The sequence below is a fragment of the Oreochromis niloticus genome, linkage group LG20, assembly GCF_001858045.2.
Source record: "Oreochromis niloticus isolate F11D_XX linkage group LG20, O_niloticus_UMD_NMBU, whole genome shotgun sequence".
In the NCBI taxonomy this organism is placed as follows: Eukaryota; Metazoa; Chordata; class Actinopteri; order Cichliformes; family Cichlidae; genus Oreochromis; species Oreochromis niloticus.
Window position 1 is genome coordinate 4350845 of NC_031984.2, and position 18566 is coordinate 4369410.

Genomic DNA, 18566 nt, shown 5'->3' on the forward strand with positions numbered 1-18566 from the left:
ACTTTGCTCTCCGTTCAGCTTGCTGACAGCCGGCCTCTTCTACGGCGGTCAGTCGTCCTCCAGGAGTGGGGCCGGTGACTCCCCTTTACCAAACATGGTGTGTCTCTGGTTTCCACAGTTCGGTCCAAGTTCATGTTCTCTTTGACCCTGCTGCCTCATTCCTAACCATCGACCTCCACGACTGCTGTTCTCACCTCTTTCTGCACTAAGCAACATGTCTTTCTCTTTGATGATGTCACGGCAGGAAGCTGAAGAGGCTCCTAGACCAGCACTGGCTGTTGTCATCACTCCCACCTGCTGCAGTCTGCTGCTTAAACATCCTCCTCTGCCCCCCCCCCGCCTCCTCCCTGTCCCCACTTCACGCTCAGCTTTGGCCATATTTGGATCTCTGTACTGCCACACTTCTCTGGCTCTAACCACTTTGAGCTTTTTGTACTATTTCTTTGTACATTATTACTCATGATAAGCTTTTTACATGTCAGTAATTCTTTCAATAATATTTTTAAATGGTGTTTATTCATTTTATGGCCTAATAAGCTTCCAAAACACGTTTCAGTTATTTTAATATTTTGAAATATTTATTTCGCTGAACATTTGTCCATATTTGTCTTATTTTCTTATTGTTAGTACAAATGTAGTACAATTTTCTCTATGTTAGTACTTTTTAATTGTTTCTGCTTTTTTTATAAATATGTTTCAGACATTTTACTGATTTAAAAAAACATATTTTACTAATATAACATTTATATGGAGTAATTTAAAAAATGATGACAGCGACTATGACTCGTGTTTTTCCACCATTATTACAATCAGAATGCTTTTGTTGTTATCGCATTATAAAAGACAGAAAATCGAGTGCTAGTTCTGTCTCAAAAAAAGAACAAAAAGTCAGCAGAAGATGATAAATAATGATCAATGTTAAGGTGTCAAGAATGAAACAGACGATACTTTACAGTATTCGATTTCAGACAGTAACTGCACTGTTTGTCTTTGTTTTGATGAACTTCTACCTTCAACCACCGGGCATCAGGTCAAGTAGAGTCCAGAGTGAGAATCATATTTAGTGATTTTTAAGGTGGTATTTTGCATAAACAGCCTCTTGTAGGGAGGGGAGAGTGCAGCCAGCGGTCTTTGGTAATGTGTTTGTTATTTCCTTCTGATTACCCTTTTTATCTGCTGCAGAGCATCCGGCTGTTACGCAGTACACCGGGATGCTTTCTACGCTGGCGTAATAAAAGGTCACCAGCAGTTTCCCATGCACACAGTTCCTCTTCAGCAACCTCAGGAAGTGAAGGTGCTGCTGAGCCTTGTTAATGTTCACTGACCAGGTGAGGTTGTCAAAAACGAGGGTCCTTCTCTACACGGTCTACATTGAAGTCCAGGGTCAGAGAGGTCTGCTCTGCTCTCCCTGTCAGGATGAAAGGCAACTTTTTGTTTTCGGCACATTTAGATTCTTACTATTAAACAAATACTTGAATAATCTTAGAAAGAGAACCTTTAATTTTGGAGATAAAAGGTTGTGCCAGAACAGAAACATCCTGCTCCGAACGGGAGGAAATCTCTGCAGCAGGTCACGTGTCCACATACTTCTGGAAATTCTCTGATGAGACGCGATTGTGCGTCGAACTGACGCACAAACAGACCCTCAGCATATGTAACGATTATTGAAACAAGATGAAGCGGTGCTTGGCCATTAGCTCAGCTGCTTTTTAGAGATGCAGCACCATTAAGAACCTGTTGCCATGGAAACTGGATGCTGAATAGAGGCAGTGGCGTACAGAAGCAAAGGGAAAGAAAGAGAAAGATGTGATGCCGACTGAATGGCCGGAGCTCGGCCAGCATGTGGTCGATTCTAGCTGCAGTCAGACAGGAGGAGGTGATTTCAGCCAATGTCTTTAGAAGGAATCCTTAATGAGAGTCGTTGTAAAACAAAATAACGACGTCAAGTTTCAAATCAAGATTCAAACCCTGTTACTTTGAGTGAAAGACGTCATCCCAGTGCACTGCAAGAAAGGATCTGTGGACATTTGCTCTCTCTATCCTTCATTTATCGATATAAAACCGTCAAGATTCAACTTCTGGAGCCAAAAGCTTTTTAATCTTAGTCATTTTTGTTATTTTTATTGATGTATTGCAGATCTACAGTATTTTAGTTTTAGGTCTTTAAAATAAATTTTGCATGCGTGGACTTCATGCACAGATTTCCTCGGGTCAGCACAACAGTTAGAAATATTCAGTTTTGCTTGCGATGCTTTGGTTATTTATTTAAACGTTCCTCACAACAAAAAGACAAATCTGCAGCACACTGCTGAACTAGAACACCGCCTGGGTGTGACAAGCGAGAAGATCTGCCCTTAAGTTTGCCATATGTTATTAAAAACACTCTTTACACTCCAGTAAACTGCTGATACCGAGAGGAGACCAAAGAGGACACTCTGCAGGAGGCTCACGCTCACATTTGTACTTTTTTGAGCTTTTCAGGAAACAGGAAAAATGTAAATAAAGGAACCAGGAAGGTGGCTTGGGTTTCCCCCAGTCTGAATTATACTATACTGATATATGAATACATTATCTTTGTGGCGTGGTTGATTTCCTGGCACTAAACTAGATGAAAATGGCTGTTTGGCTGTGGATTGAACACGTCTCCTGCAGGCAGACGTCTCTCATATCACTTCTGAACACTTAGACTTTTACAGTGACAATCCTAGAGTGGAACACCCATTAAAGGTCTGGTCTCAGGTGCTCGCTATACTGACAAAAATCTATATGCTGACACATTGATATGCTTTAATCATGTGTTCAGCGGGTCTGGAGGAGCTCATCTTTAAAATCTAGAAGCAGAAGGGTAAGAGTACGAGGTATCAATGGCCAGCTACAGCAGACATTTTAGCTTTCACATTTGCACTTCTTTTGATTTTTAGAGTTTTTTCAAGGGCTCACGTCCCAAAGTATGAACAGAGACCTCTTCATGCAGCTTTACACAGTGTCCTGAATAATAATCTTCCAGTGGAGCTGTAAGGCTCCATCCTCGGGATCATTCCAACTAGACTGGAATGAAGAAGTGGACACTCAGATCACTGATGAAGTCTGGGAAAAATCTCTGGAAAAAATTCATGGTACTTCTATAAATGCTCACATTCAAAACCGTCCACAGACTACACTTCTCTCCATCGAGATTACATAAATTATTCAAAGGCACTCCACCTCTGTGTGTGAAAGTTCAACAGAGAAAGGAACCCGATCTCATCAGTGTAACAGATTACAGACTTTGTCACCAAGGATTTAAACAGGGCGGGCCGTGTTTGGCCCCTCTTACAGCACAATTTAGGGTGATGATTCGAGCAGTGTGGAGGATCGGCACATTTCCTACAATCCAGGAAGTCTGAGACGCCTCCAACAAGTTAAACAACGCGAAGATCTGGTTACCAATCGCCAGGCTGACTGAAAAGTTGAAATGAAACTTTTTTGGCCTTATTAATGATGTCACACTGTCCTATAAACATGTATAACAGGTAATAATGTAATTTAGTCTGTATGCGAGCTAACACCATAAATACTAACACCCAAATCCTCCTTCAGTACCTTTTTTTTTAGGTCTCTCAGAGACCTCGTAGTTTAATATACCTGATGTTTTATAAAAAGATAAAAATAATCAAATCATCATTAATTGATTATTATAAACAATATTATACTTCTTATAAAGAGAATATTTATGAATAATTAGTGCATCAGATTATTGCCGCATTTTAATTTTGCATCATGTTTGCAGTTTTAGTTCAATATTCCTTTCAGCTTTGATTTCATTTTACTCTTTACTGAAGACACAAAATATTTTGATAGCATTTTTATAATATTTTTCACTGCTTTCCTCCTTAAACGTAAATGAAAGATTACAGTAGTACTGTCAGCAGCAGTGCTCATAGGTTATATAGCTCATATACAGGGAGTGCAGAATTATTAGGCAAATGAGTATTTTGTCCACATCATCCTCTTCATGCATGTTGTCTTACTCCAAGCTGTATAGGCTCGAAAGCCTACTACCAATTAAGCATATTAGGTGATGTGCATCTCTGTAATGAGAAGGGGTGTGGTCTAATGACATCAACACCCTATATCAGGTGTGCATAATTATTAGGCAACTTCCTTTCCTTTGGCAAAATGGGTCAAAAGAAGGACTTGACAGGCTCAGAAAAGTCAAAAATAGTGAGATATCTTGCAGAGGGATGCAGCAGTCTTAAAATTGCAAAGCTTCTGAAGCGTGATCATCGAACAATCAAGCGTTTCATTCAAAATAGTCAACAGGGTCGCAAGAAGCGTGTGGAAAAACCAAGGCGCAAAATAACTGCCCATGAACTGAGAAAAGTCAAGCGTGCAGCTGCCAAGATGCCACTTGCCACCAGTTTGGCCATATTTCAGAGCTGCAACATCACTGGAGTGCCCAAAAGCACAAAGTGTGCAATACTCAGAGACATGGCCAAGGTAAGAAAGGCTGAAAGACGACCACCACTGAACAAGACACACAAGCTGAAACGTCAAGACTGGGCCAAGAAATATCTCAAGACTGATTTTTCTAAGGTTTTATGGACTGATGAAATGAGAGTGAGTCTTGATGGGCCAGATGGATGGGCCCGTGGCTGGATTGGTAAAGGGCAGAGAGCTCCAGTCCCACTCAGACGCCAGCAAGGTGGAGGTGGAGTACTGGTTTGGGCTGGTATCATCAAAGATGAGCTTGTGGGGCCTTTTCGGGTTGAGGATGGAGTCAAGCTCAACTCCCAGTCCTACTGCCAGTTTCTGGAAGACACCTTCTTCAAGCAGTGGTACAGGAAGAAGTCTGCATCCTTCAAGAAAAACATGATTTTCATGCAGGACAATGCTCCATCACACGCGTCCAAGTACTCCACAGCGTGGCTGGCAAGAAAGGGTATAAAAGAAGAAAAACTAATGACATGGCCTCCTTGTTCACCTGATCTGAACCCCATTGAGAACCTGTGGTCCATCATCAAATGTGAGATTTACAAGGAGGGAAAACAGTACACCTCTCTGAACAGTGTCTGGGAGGCTGTGGTTGCTGCTGCACGCAATGTTGATGGTGAACAGATCAAAACAGTGACAGAATCCATGGATGGCAGGCTTTTGAGTGTCCTTGCAAAGAAAGGTGGCTATATTGGTCGCTGATTTGTTTTTGTTTTGTTTTTGAATGTCAGAAATGTATATTTGTGAATGTGGAGATGTTATATTGGTTTCACTGGTAAAAATAAATAATTGAAATGGGTATATATTTGTTTTTTGTTAAGTTGCCTAATAATTATGCACAGTAATAGTCACCTGCACACACAGATATCCCCCTAAAATAGCTAAAACTAAAAACAAACTAAAAACTACTTCCAAAAACATTCAGCTTTGATATTAATGAGTTTTTTGGGTTCATTGAGAACATGGTTGTTGTTCAATAATAAAATTATTCCTCAAAAATACAACTTGCCTAATAATTCTGCACTCCCTGTAGAAACCAGTCTTATTTGTTACCATCTATCGTCCACCTGGGCCTTACACAGAGTTTCTCTCTGATTTCTCAGACTTTTTATCTGATTTAGTGCTCAGCTCAGATAAAATAATTATTGTGGGTGATTTTAACATCCATGTAGATGCTAAAAATGACAGCCTCAACATGGCATTTAATCTGTTATTAGACTCAATTGGCTTCTCTCAAAATGTAAAAGAACCCACCCACCACTTTAATCACACTCTAGATCTTGTTTTAACATATGGCATAGAAAACTGAACATTTAACAGTGTTTCCTGAAAACCCTCTGCTGTCTGATCATTTCCTGATAACATTTACATTTACAATAATTGATTACACAGCAGTGGAGAGTAGACTTTATCACAGTAGATGTCTTTCTGAAAGTGCTGTAACTAAGTTTAAGAATATAATCCACCCACTGTTATCATCTTCAATGCCCTGTACCAACACAGAGCAGAGCAGCTATCTGAACGCTACTCCAACAGAGGTCAATTATCTTGTTAATAATTTTACCTCCTCACTACGTACGACTCTGGATACTGTAGCTCCTGTGAAAACTAAGGTCTCAATTCAGAAGTACCTGACTCCGTGGTATAATTCTCAAACATGTAGCCTAAAGCAGATAACTCGTAAGCTGGAGAGGAAATGGCGTGTCACAGATTTAGAGGATCATCATTTAGCCTGGAGAAATAGTTTGCTGCTTTATAAGAAAGCCCTCCGCAAAGCCAGAACATCTTACTATTCGTCACTGATTGAAGAAAATAAGAACAACCCCAGGTTTCTCTTCAGCACTGTAGCCAGGCTGACAAAAAGTCAGAGCTCTACTGAGCCAACAATCCCTTTAACGTTAACTAGTAATGACTTCATGAACTTCTTCACAAATAAAATTTTTATCATTAGAGAAAAAATTACCAATAATCATCCCACAGATGTAATATTATCTACAGCTACTTTTAGTACCATCGATGTAAGTTAGACTCTTTTTCTCCAATTGATCTTTCTGAGTTAACTTCAATAATCACTTCCTCCAAACCATCAACGTGTCTTTTAGACCCCATTCCTACTAAACTGCTCAAAGAAGTCCTGCCATTAATTAATGCTTCAATCTTAAATATGATCAACCTATCTCTAATAATCAGCTATGTACCACAGGCCTTCAAGGTGGCTCTAGTTAAACCTTTACTTAAAAAGCCATCTCTAGACCCAGCTGTCTTAGCTAATTACAGGCCAATCTCCAACCTTCCTTTCATATCAAACATCCTTGAAAGAGTAGTTGTAGTAACAGATTATCTGCAGAGGAATGGCTTATTTGAAGAGTTTCAGTCAGGTTTCAGAGCTCATCACAGCACAGAAACAGCTTTAGTGAAGGTTACAAATGATCTTCTTATGGCCTCTGACAGTGGACTCATCTCTGTGCTTGTCCTGCTAGACCTCAGTGCTGCGTTCGATACTGTCGACCATAATATCCTATTAGAGCGATTAGAACATGCTGTAGGTATTACAGGTACTGCACTGCAGTGGTTTGTATCATATCTATCTAATAGACTCCAATTTGTTCAAGTAAATGGAGAGTCCTCTTCACACACTAAGGTCAATTATGGAGTTCCACAGGGTTCAGTGCTAGGACCAATTCTGTTTACATTATACATGCTTCCCTTAGGCAGCATCATTAGAAGCATACATTTTCACTGCTATGCAGATGACACGCAGCTCTATCTGTCCATGAAGCCAGATAACACACACCAATTAGTTAAACTGCAGGAATGTCTTAAAGACATAAAGACCTGGATGGCCGCTAACTTTCTGCTTCTTAATTCAGATCAAACTGAGGTTATTGTACTCGGCCCTGAAAATCTTAGAAATATGGTATCTAACCAGATTCTTACTCTGGATGGCATTACCTTGGCCTCCAGTAATGCTGTGAGGAACCTTGGAGTCATTTTTGACCAGGACATGTCCTTCAATGCACATATTAAACAAATATGTAAGACTGCTTTCTTCTACTTGCGCAACATCTGTAAAGTTAGAAATATCTTGTCTCTTAGTGATGCTGAAAAATTAGTTCATGCATTTATTACTTCCAGGCTGGACTACTGTAATTCTTTATTATCAGGATGTCCTAAAAACTCCCTGAAAAGCCTTCAGCTGATCCAAAATGCTGCAGCAAGAGTCCTGACAGGGACTAGAAAGAGAGAGCAGATTTCTCCTGTTTCGGCTTCCCTTCATTGGCTTCCTGTTAAATCCAGAATTGAATTCAAAATCCTGCTCCTCACATACAAGGTCTTAAATAATCAGGCCCCATCTTATCTTAATGACCTTGTAGTACCATATCACCCTATTAGAGCACTTCGCTCTCGCACTGTGGGCTTACTTGTTGTTCCTAGAGTATTTAAAAGTAGAATGGGAGAGAGAGCCTTCAGTTTTCAGGGCCCTCTTCTGTGGAACCAGCTTCCAGTTTGGATTCAGGAGACAGACACTCTCTCTACTTTTAAGATTAGGCTTCAAACTTTCCTTTTTGCTAAAGCATATAGTTAGGGCTGGATCAGGTGACCCTGAATCCTCCCTTAGTTATGCTGCAATAGACGTAGGCAGCCGGGGATTCCCATGATGCATTGAGTTTTTCCTTTCCAGTCACCTTTCTCACTCAGTATGTGTTATTAGACCTCTCTGCATTAAATCATATCTGTTATTAACCTCTGTCTCTCTTCCACAGCATGTCTTTATCCTGTCTTCCTTCTCTCACCCCAACCGGTCGCAGCAGATGGCCCCGCCCCTCCCTGAGCCTGGTTCTACCAGAGGTTTCTTCCTGTTAAAAGGGAGTTTTTCCTTCCCACTGTCGCCAAAGTGCTTGCTCATTGGGGGTCATATGATTTTTGGGTTTTTCTCTGTACCTATGAAGCGCCTTGAGGCGACTTTTGTTGTGATTTGGCGCTATATAAATAAAATTGAATTGAATTGAATTGAATTGAATTGAATATAGGTCAGGGTCACCTCATGGCTACAGCTGGTTCCTAGTGACAGATTTCAAACTTCGAACATCCGAATTATTACAGAATGAGCTATTTAACAAAAATAACGTTCAGTTTATATAATTTTGCCACAACCCGGTTCTTAAGAATATGACAGAAAGGTGGACACACCTTTAAGAAAATGGTTTATTAAGGAATTAAAGAGAAACTAATTCAGCACACGGCATGTTGGCAGGGAGAGAGAAACGCGGGAGTCCCAGCCACAGATTTATAGTCTGGGAACACACTGTCCAGGTGCTCAGGTGTGCCCAGGAGCCCCGCCCACCGAAGACCTGAAACACATGTAGAGAGAAAAGCTTGGGAACAAGGGGCAGAGATTTAACTGTGAAAACCTGTGAACAAATTTAGACTTATCTTACTTTATCACAGTACCTGAGATATGAGCACTATTCCCTGTTTCCAAAATGGGATTGGCCGTGCGAGCGGTTATCTTTGCAAAAACCGCAGCGGTGCGATAAGAGTGCAGATCTGACATCGATAAGATGCGTTTCACTGAGTTTGTTTAGCAAAGTTTGGCGGAGTTACTCAGAGCTACTGTCCATGGAGCGCACAGCCGCGGTGACGTCACCCCCCGTTGCTGCAGAAACGGTGCTTTCACACACCGGAATTCAAACAAAGCGCGAAAGGATTTTCTTCAAAATAAGAGCGCACAAAACCCGCAAAGCTTTCATTTGAAAACGTAATTCCACACAGATTTATGATTATATTCATTGACTGATTCGGTCACTGATTCGAGGTTTAAAAAGAGGACAAAAAACCCAACATATAAAAGAATATTGCTAAAACCCAGACAACGAACTGATGTTGAACTTTGAGAAGCAAGTCTGCACTCAGAAACCACCTTTTAATGGTTAATTGTCAGTGTCAGTGATCACTGAGACCTGAAAATTACATGTGTGCACTCATCAGTCAAATATGAAAAGTTTGAGGACTTTAGCAAAGACTTCAGACTCCTCTAAACACTTTTTTACTTACACTGTCTTTTGTTAGTTTGTTTTTTTTTGTTTTTTTTGTTTTTTTACTTTTTTTTGTATGAGGAAGTGTCTCTTATGACACTCTCTCGGGCAGAGAGGCCCCCATCAACAATTACAGCATTAGAAAGTGCAAAAATATTAAAACAAGTCACTGTAACTGTTCTTTAACCAGTTAAATGATCAAAAATCTTCATATTTGTCAAGCTCTGCAAGAGGTGAACACCTTACTAGGTATTTTAAAAATTTGAGTAACTCGAAATTTTGAGATACTAAACTTAAATTTTGGCATATGGCTAGCATTAAATAAATGAATAATAAAATAAATAAGTAATAATTGTAAAAATTACATTTAAATTAAAAAGTGCTGGAAACAAGCTTCCATTCCTAACTGAGTTTAGGCAAATAATCAATTTTAAGTAATCTACAAATATCAAAGTTATAAGGCTTGTTGAAAAAGACCTATGGTAGCAATAAGAATGAAAAACGACCATTTCATACAGAGAGAGCGTGAGGCGCTTGAGCCATTTGAGTTTTAATCTGAAGGTACACCGGAAGTGAGGCCGTTTGTGTTGAAGCTAATCTGACGAGAATGGAAGTGTTGAGGAGGCGTGTGGTTCCAAACAGGAAGAAACTGGGAAAACACGCAGTAAATACGCTATCCTCGGACACAGCCAACTAACAGCCTGGGGCAGATAGTACAAACTACTTTTTCTCCATGCCGGAGGCCTGTGGACCGTTCCTGGTGAACTCCTTTCAGATCTGTCCCGCAGTCGGAGGGGCTGTTTGGGGGGGCTGACGCACCAGCAGAAGCGCAGGAAGGCGGGGGGCTGTCACAGCAGCAGGCTAGGCTAGGCTAGGCTAGGCTAAGTCTGGCTAAGCTAAGCTAAGCGCTGCAGCCCGAAGAAACCTTGAACTTGTGTAAACTTTGTGGAGTACAACACCGGAAGTAGCATCACCGGAGTGGTTAAACGACAACCACGGACTCCACAGATGAGATAAATATACACAAACGTCTATTATGTTCACAGTTTTTTTTTTTTTCTAAAAAGTGTTAGCCTGGCAGCGGACTTATCGCCAGTTAGCTGTTGAACACATCCAGGCTCTGGCAGAGGGACATGAGCGGGAGGAAATCGCCTCAGTTTGCCCCATGCACATCCGCAGAATGGATCTAATTTGCGTTGTTAACCCGTTAAAAGCTATTGGACGCTAATTAACACAGTGGATGTTAATTAATCATTGAGGTATCCGCGGATGAAGATTGGTTTTTGACATATAAGAGGGACTTTTTCTGTTTTGTTATATCGGTTTTTTTCGATAACTTGTGCTTTCCGTTAGTGTGGTTATCATGGAGGTAGGGGAGCCTGGCAGCGGCAGCTCAGAGCGGTTACATAACGCCAGCAGGCCGGGAGAGAAGCTGCTGAATGTCGCCTCCTCTTCAGCCTCCTCAGCCTGGCTCTGACAGCCGTAAACCCCCCTCCAGCGCACACACACACACTAACAGACTGACAGACGCACAAACAAACACAGACAGACTGACAGCAGGACAGCAGCATGGAGGTGGTGTAAGGCATCTGGGAGATAGAAAACAGCAACGAGAAGGATCGTTTTGCTGAAGATGGAGTCCAACCCACTGATTAACGGTGAGAAATGTTGCTGCAGGATACAGTTGCGTGTGTGTGTGTGCCGCAGTCCTGCGTGTGTTTCTGTGCACTTTGGAGGGAAGAAGCAGCAGCAGCAGCTTTGCAACAGGTGTGTGGAAGCTGCTGTGGCCTGCAGCTGGGTTGGACCTGAATTGTTTTCATGCTGCTGCAGGCAGCGTGTACAAACTTGCAGCCTGAGAGAGAAAATCCACACTAAAGGCTCTTTAACTATTCACAGTAGGGGGGCAGAGAGTCACTGCAGGGGGGATGGTGTGTGTTTATATATTTACGGTTGCTACAGCACTAATACCTGTTTATGATTTGGAGCTGAGCACACTACTTGAGATTAATACAGGGGTTATAAAAATGACTGTTTCTGCTTTATTTTATTGATTCATGCGAACATAAATGGAAATACAGCATGCACGTCTGAAAGCCAACATTTAGCTGCTTTTTGTTCCATTCTCTTAACAAGATGATCCCACACTGCTACGGTAATATTGAGGTCCGAGCTCTGAGGTGGCCAGTTCGTGACTGATATTGTTCCACTGTGTGTTTTTTCTGTGCAGGTATGCTTTTACTGCATTGGCAGTGTGTTTTGGATAATTTTAATGCTAAAAAAAACATTGTCAATCAGTAACTTCTGAGATGGTATTGCATAGTGAATCGAAATCTGTTTGTACATCTCTGCAGTTTTAATTCCATTATTTTTGACAAGATCTCCAACACCACTGGTTGAAATGCAGTTCCAAACCATGACAGAGCCTCCACAGTGTTTTACAGGTGACTGTAGACACTCACTGTTGTGCCTCTTACCTGACCTCCTTCATATATACTGATGATGATTTGACTCAGAAATGCCACATTTGGATTAATTGCTCAATCAGACCCTTTGTCAGTGATTTTCAGTTGAGGTCTTGTGTAATTTTTATACCTCAACCTTTCCTTTTCCCTTCCCTTTGACTGGTTTCTTGACAGCCACCCTTCCACTGAGATCATTGCTGAAACTTCAGTGAAGTGTCAGATGCATCTCTCAGGTCCTGTATCAGGTCTTTGCTGGATTTGTTTTAAGGACGTGACTTTCAGATGCTGTCTGTCGAATGTAAACAGTTTCTTAGGTCTGCCAGTTTTTCTTTTGTCCTTAACTTGTCCAGTTTCTTAGATTTTTCAAGGACATGCTGCACACCATGGCGAGATATAATGCAAGTTCTTGGCATCTTGGTCGAGCAAAAATACTACAGTATACACTACAGTTTTACAGTACTGTGCAAAATGGAAGAATGTTGTGATGATACCGATTGGTTTTGGGTTGCAATTGAGGTTATCGATTGCTGCCATGTGTTCTGCTTTTGCTAGTTGGCACTAGAAATACCTGTTGGCTAAATGAATGATTTTTGTTTTATAATGTACAACGGCAGTTACCTATTGGTTCAAAGATGGGACAACTTCATTGACTTCAGAGCAAAAGCCCTGACACATATCTGTGGCCCATCTGTCTGATCTGACCCATTTTTCTGATCAGATGCCAACTTTCTGGCTGTGAGTGTGTGATACAGCATACCCATCTGTCACCAGCGTTAAATTAATAAACCGTGTGTTAAAGAATGTCAGGATCAATTCAAACAGCTAACTTTGTAACATAAAATGTTGCAAAAGTATTAATAGATGCTGTTGATGTAGCAGCGTCAAATGTCTCCAAACTGATTTCACTCAGCTGTTAGCTTCTTCCATGTTATCTCTGCTGCTAGATGCTGCTGTCACATGATGAAGTAAACACAGAGCAACATAGAACTGAAGTGAATGAATTGGCTTAGACCAATACTGGCACATCCTTACAAGTGAGGTGCAAAGTAAACGCGTGACCTTCACTTTATTTTTAAAAGTTTTTATGACGGTTTTCAGACTTTTAGACTAGCTGCCTAGTCAGGTTTTTTATTCTAAAACTACTAAATGTCATTGCCATTGTTTGGTGTCTGCTTGTAATGTCGCTGCCAGTCACTTTTATTGTGAAGTAAAGAAGTAGCAACAGTACAAAGGATATTTCATTCCCTTGTGTTTTTTATGGCAGGCTCAAAGGTTTGTTGCTCACTCTTGATTATGGATTAAAAAAAAAAGCTAAATTCAAGTGGTGCACTTCCAACATCAGATGGTAAGACCAGTGTAAAACCAGGAAAAGGTTAAGATGTTTGTTCTTACTACTAAACCCAAACGTTAATACTGGTGTCTCAAAAAAGCCACTTTAAACTGGAAATTTCTGCAAAAGTCAGGTGGTGCAAATGACATAAATTTGACTCAGTCAAATAAATAATCGTATTTAAAACTATAGATGACAAGAAAGCATGTGTATGGAAAGACCAGAAAAAAAAAAATGTCATTAACACAGCCCTATCACAGACATGATGCCTACTGTTATCATGGAGACAGTGTCGGGTGTGTGATGTAATATCACCTGCTGCCATGGCAACACTGACTCATTCTGATGTGTGTTGAGCGATGCTGTGAGATGTGACATGTTTCTGGTGTGATGTGTGCTGATGAGGAGTCACAGCACTGTCAGCTGTGCTATCGGGAGCATCGTGTGGTTGGATTCCACTTCATTTCAAGGCTGAAGGTCCCTCTCACAAACATCCTGTTTTTGCTTTGACTTTATTCTGAAAGTTTTGACCAGAAGTGGTGATTTGTATCTTCTGAGCTTTCAGGATGTTCGTCTTCAGTTCATTATCTGCTGTGTCAATCTGTGTTTTTGAAGGAAGGTACATGTTCACTGCCCTGTTCCAGACACCTCTTGACTTTCTTGACTCTGAAATAAGAGAAACTTTGGGTAATCTGTTCAAGAAAAGAGGCGATTTCCAACTGTGAGCCACTTGCCAGGTTCAGAGCGTCTGTGAAACTAACCTGCTTGCTTGGCAGGTTATATTCTGACTCCTCCCCTTCCTGCTGCTCTTGAAGCGGCTATCTGATACTCATTTCCTCTTAAATAGAATCGGTGTCAACGCTCGTATTGAAGTGCATTAATGCTGTATTATATTAAACACAGTCAAAGTTTAACATAATGAAGGCAGGGTATATACGAGGGCATATATGTGCACCAAAAGGGCTTTAGACTGCCCAAACACACAGTTTCAGAGAGTTTATTTCTACTCTTAGGTCTAAAGATTAAGATGGCCTTAATCATCAGACGACCAAATGACCAAGTGGGTGTCATTTATTACCCCATTACATTTCATACAGGAAACATACTGTTTCCTTTATCTATGACAGATAACTAACATGTTCTAATGAAACTAAATCATGTTTCTCTTATCTTGGTTTTTTTTGGCATCACAGTTTCCACCAGATCTTTATGCCATACTTGGCTGGTTTAGAAGAGATGTGAAAGCTCTGAAAGTGGCCAACTCTTAACCCACACAGAGATCAGTAGCAGTGATATAGTATTTGGGTAACTGGGCTACAAACACAGTTCAAATATCCCTAAAAGCAGCCTGTCTGTCGGCTCTGGCTCATCGGTTGTCGAACCGCAAGCGCTTCAGGGGCATCTCTGAATCTCGATCTTCGCCGCAGTTCACTGCAAAACATCAAAATGTAGAGAATAAAGGTGGAAAATTAGACTGTAGACAACTGTAGAAAAGATATTATGATCTAAATTATCATAATGGTGCATACAGTCAATTCAAATTTTTAAAATGCTCATCTAGGGCTGCTCAATTATGGCAAAAATGATAATCACGATTATTTTCACTGAAATTGAGATGTCGATTATTTGACGATATTTATTTAACAATAACAATGTATTGAATAATGGCTTTAAAGATGTCAAAAAATAATATAAAATAGTGTGCAAATACTGATAACAGTGGAAATGTTTGCAATATAAAAAATAAATGAAAAATGTAAACATCTATGTTCAGTAAACTTCAAAATACTGCTAATACTAATATTTATGCATACAAATAACCAAACATCAAGGCAAGCTGTGTAGCCACACAATGCACAATTGCATCAAACGTATGTCACTTTGTGAGCGGTCTTCAAATGATTGAATAAATTTGTAGTGTTGCTCTGTGGTGCAGCTACGACACCGTAGCAAAGTTTACACACTATGTCTATTTGATCCACGTCTGACTCCGCGAACCCGTAATGTTTCCACACCACTGAAGTTGTTTTACCTCTCTTTTCAACCAACGGCATTCTTTCTTCAGCAGCCATTATCCTCTCCTCTCCAAATAACTTCTGCTTAGCTTTCCGAGCTTTCCGAGCTTCCCTCGGGTCCTCTTAATTGTTGTGACGTGTGTTCGAAACGCAGAGAGGTGCGCTCGATTTGCCACACAGAGCAGCACGAGAGTAAAGCACGAGGGACGTGCTAATAATCGGCTCAGTCATTTTTAATGATCGTTGAAAGCCCAGATCGTAATCTAGATTAAAATTAGATTAATTGAGCAGCCCTATGCTCATCTCAGGCACAGCTTTGTCAGTACACAAGTCCCACCCACAGGCTGTTCAAACCTTCTGTTTGCAAGGAACAGCCAATCATAAGAAGGTCGACTTAAAGAGAGACAACCTAAAATGACCTGTTTCAGTCAGGGGAAGAACTGAGGAGCTGCACCACGGCTCAGTATAAGATTTATGAAGGTTGTTTTGAACTGTGAGTCATGCAGAGCTACTCTGTCAGAATGGATTCCTGTTTGAGGAATCAACCACAAAACGATTTTCAGAAAAGCTGATAGTGTTAGAAAAAGAGGTATTGGTAATGTATCCTAAACTGGCATTGTTTTAAATCGTGATTTCAATTTTAAATCCATTAATCAATCAGGCCTTTTATCCTTTTATCCGACCAAAAGGTAACAAAATATTGTTTAATTTCCTTTGACATTATAAATCATTGACAAATTAATCTTTTATATTTTTAAGCTGCACAAACTACAGATAAAGTTTGATTGAAAACTTGTTTCCTTTAGTAAAACCAGACACTTTCCCCTGTAACCAGAACAGTATGTTGAGATCTGACTGACAAACTGATGTCAGGAAGCAGAGAAACCACAGTGCAACAGGACGTGGTTTCTGGGAACAAACCAGTGGTTCGACTCAGTCGGTGTTTGGGTTTTTCTGTTTTCCTCTCAGCGTTTGTTCTGTGGGAACTTCAGAAAAGTCTGCGTATTCAGAATGTGGATTAAGACAGAGCAAAGCTGTCGTACAGGTGAACACTCTGGCTTCTAGATGTGTAATAGTTTATTTTCTGAACTTGTGAACGTGTTCATTATAAAACTATGGCTGCAACTGATGTTGACTCTGCCACTTCGTTTTTCAGTTGCTCAAGTATCTTGTCTGTAGTAGAATAAGATTACCAAAATATCAGCCAGCTTAAGTATAAAAAGCAAGGGTACCAAAAACTGAAAATGCACTAAATAAAAACAAAAAAGTAGCTACACTGAGCTTCAATTGCTGAAAGTTCCTTTTTCAAAACAAAAGAGCAAAACTGGAGCTGAAGATCATCAAAATGAAGAAGTGCTGAAATAAATGCTGTACGAGAGAAAAAGACCAGAAATTAGCTCAGCAGGCAGTTTCTGATTGGTGGCAGTTTGTAAACACCCCTATGACACAAATATGGACACACACACACGTGCATGTCCCCACATAGCAATGTTTGCACATATGGACACACACACACACCCACTCTGATACACACCTGCCTCTGTGTTTCTATGCCAATCAGTCTGAATCAGTGCCTGTCTTTTATACAGTCACTGGTCTGAATCTGCTGAATTTAAATCCACCAATCAGGAGCAGCTTTTGTCTGTGTCCTTATGTCATTTTTATGCTCACTGCATCGTTTGTGTCTCAGGTGTCACATGACGATATCACATCACATCCTGTGTCGTGAGACCCAATCTTTGCAGCGCGTTGGTCAGTCGGTCACCTCTTCATTTTTGTAATTTGGCGCATTGAGCTGCAGCCGTCGCAAAAATCCTACACAGAAGCTCAGAGGCGTGGAAATACGCAGAGTGAGATGTTGTAATCTGTTTGAGAACTTGAGTTTGGGTCTTGGCTTTCAGTTTTGACGACTTCTCCTCCTCATGAGCTCGTTTGACGTGATATTGTCTGAGTGGCGACACCTATCGTTCAAGAGATTACAGCAGCGACTTCTTGCACCTTTACAGCGGGTATAACTGACTGCATCTGTGTGATGATGGTGCGGCAGTGAGTGAAGCGACCACTCTGGAGGGTATATTGCAGGAGTATTCAACTAAAATTTAAAGAGGTCTACTCGGAGACAATTTCTTGAAGCGAAGGTCCTCATAATGTGTAATTATTTAGTGTGATCAGTACAAACTGTGTTGATCATGCAACATAGAACTAATATATATGACTACTGATATGTTTAATGCTATAATTTAAAGATTTAAAGTAGGGCTCCACTTCAAAATAACAGAAAACAATAAAATGTGATGCATGTTCAGATGAAGTGCTTAACTTAAGAAAAATTAAATAAAGGAAGGAAACGCTTGAATTTCCCCTTTTCTGTTTCACATCCATGCTGAACAGCTTCAACCTATTTTACAGATGATAAACACATTTCAACAGTTGTGACAGTTTTAGGGGCTCAGTTTCTTTTCTTTTAATCAACTTCCCCACATTTTTGTTCAGTGAAAGAATTGAGCTCCAGCTTTCCGGTTTATCCTGCCAGGATTTTAAACCGGAGCTTGAATGGAGTCGGGGCCACGTGCTCAGTGTTGAGCCTGGGATGATGTTTAATTTTGATTATGTTCAATGTGGAGATAACTGCTTGGCTTTTGAGTTTGGAGCCAAACATGGTGCTACTTTCTTTATACCTGAGAACAGTGTCTCAGAGACAGTTTGGAACAGTCACTTTTTTTTTTAAAAATAAATCTTAAAATGTCACTGTTTGAAAACCATCCATCCATTCGCTTCCGCTTATCCTTTTCAGGGTTGTGGGGGGCTTGAGCCTATCCCAGCTGTCTTAGGGCGAGAGGCAGGCTACACCCTGGACAGGTTGCCAGGTCTGTTGCACGGCTTATGAAAAACATAAAAGATATAACAAAACTAGTAATACCTTAATGGTGTTGGGACCTGTTTAAAGTTTGAACTTTTTCTCTAGCTCAAAGTATGCGGAACTAGTTAGGTTTCAAAGTAGGGCGGGTTTAAAGAGGATTAGAAGATTTCTCCATTCAATTCAAACCAACAAATAAAACTCATAAAAAGTTAAATATTTTACAAAACAGAAACGTAATGGTATGCTTCTCTAGGAAAAGTTGACCACTTTGATACCAGAACGGTTTCCGTAGCACAAAGTATACTGAAGTAGTTAAGTGCCAAAAAAGTGCAGGAGGATCTCAGTTATGTGAAATGCTTAAACAGCATTCACATTATTCATTTACAGTGA

General features: G+C 40.5%; 1 protein-coding gene across 1 annotated transcript in view; it reads left to right on the forward strand.

The window, feature by feature from the left end:
* Window positions 1-10085: 10085 nt before the first annotated feature.
* Window positions 10086-18566, forward strand: part of elk1 (ETS transcription factor ELK1) — a 31007-nt gene continuing 22526 nt past the window's right edge. The window contains exon 1 of the mRNA XM_013271817.3: window positions 10086-11167. Coding sequence (XP_013127271.1) covers window positions 11143-11167 — 25 coding nt within the window. The 5' untranslated portion in view covers window positions 10086-11142. The remainder of the gene's footprint in view (window positions 11168-18566) is intronic.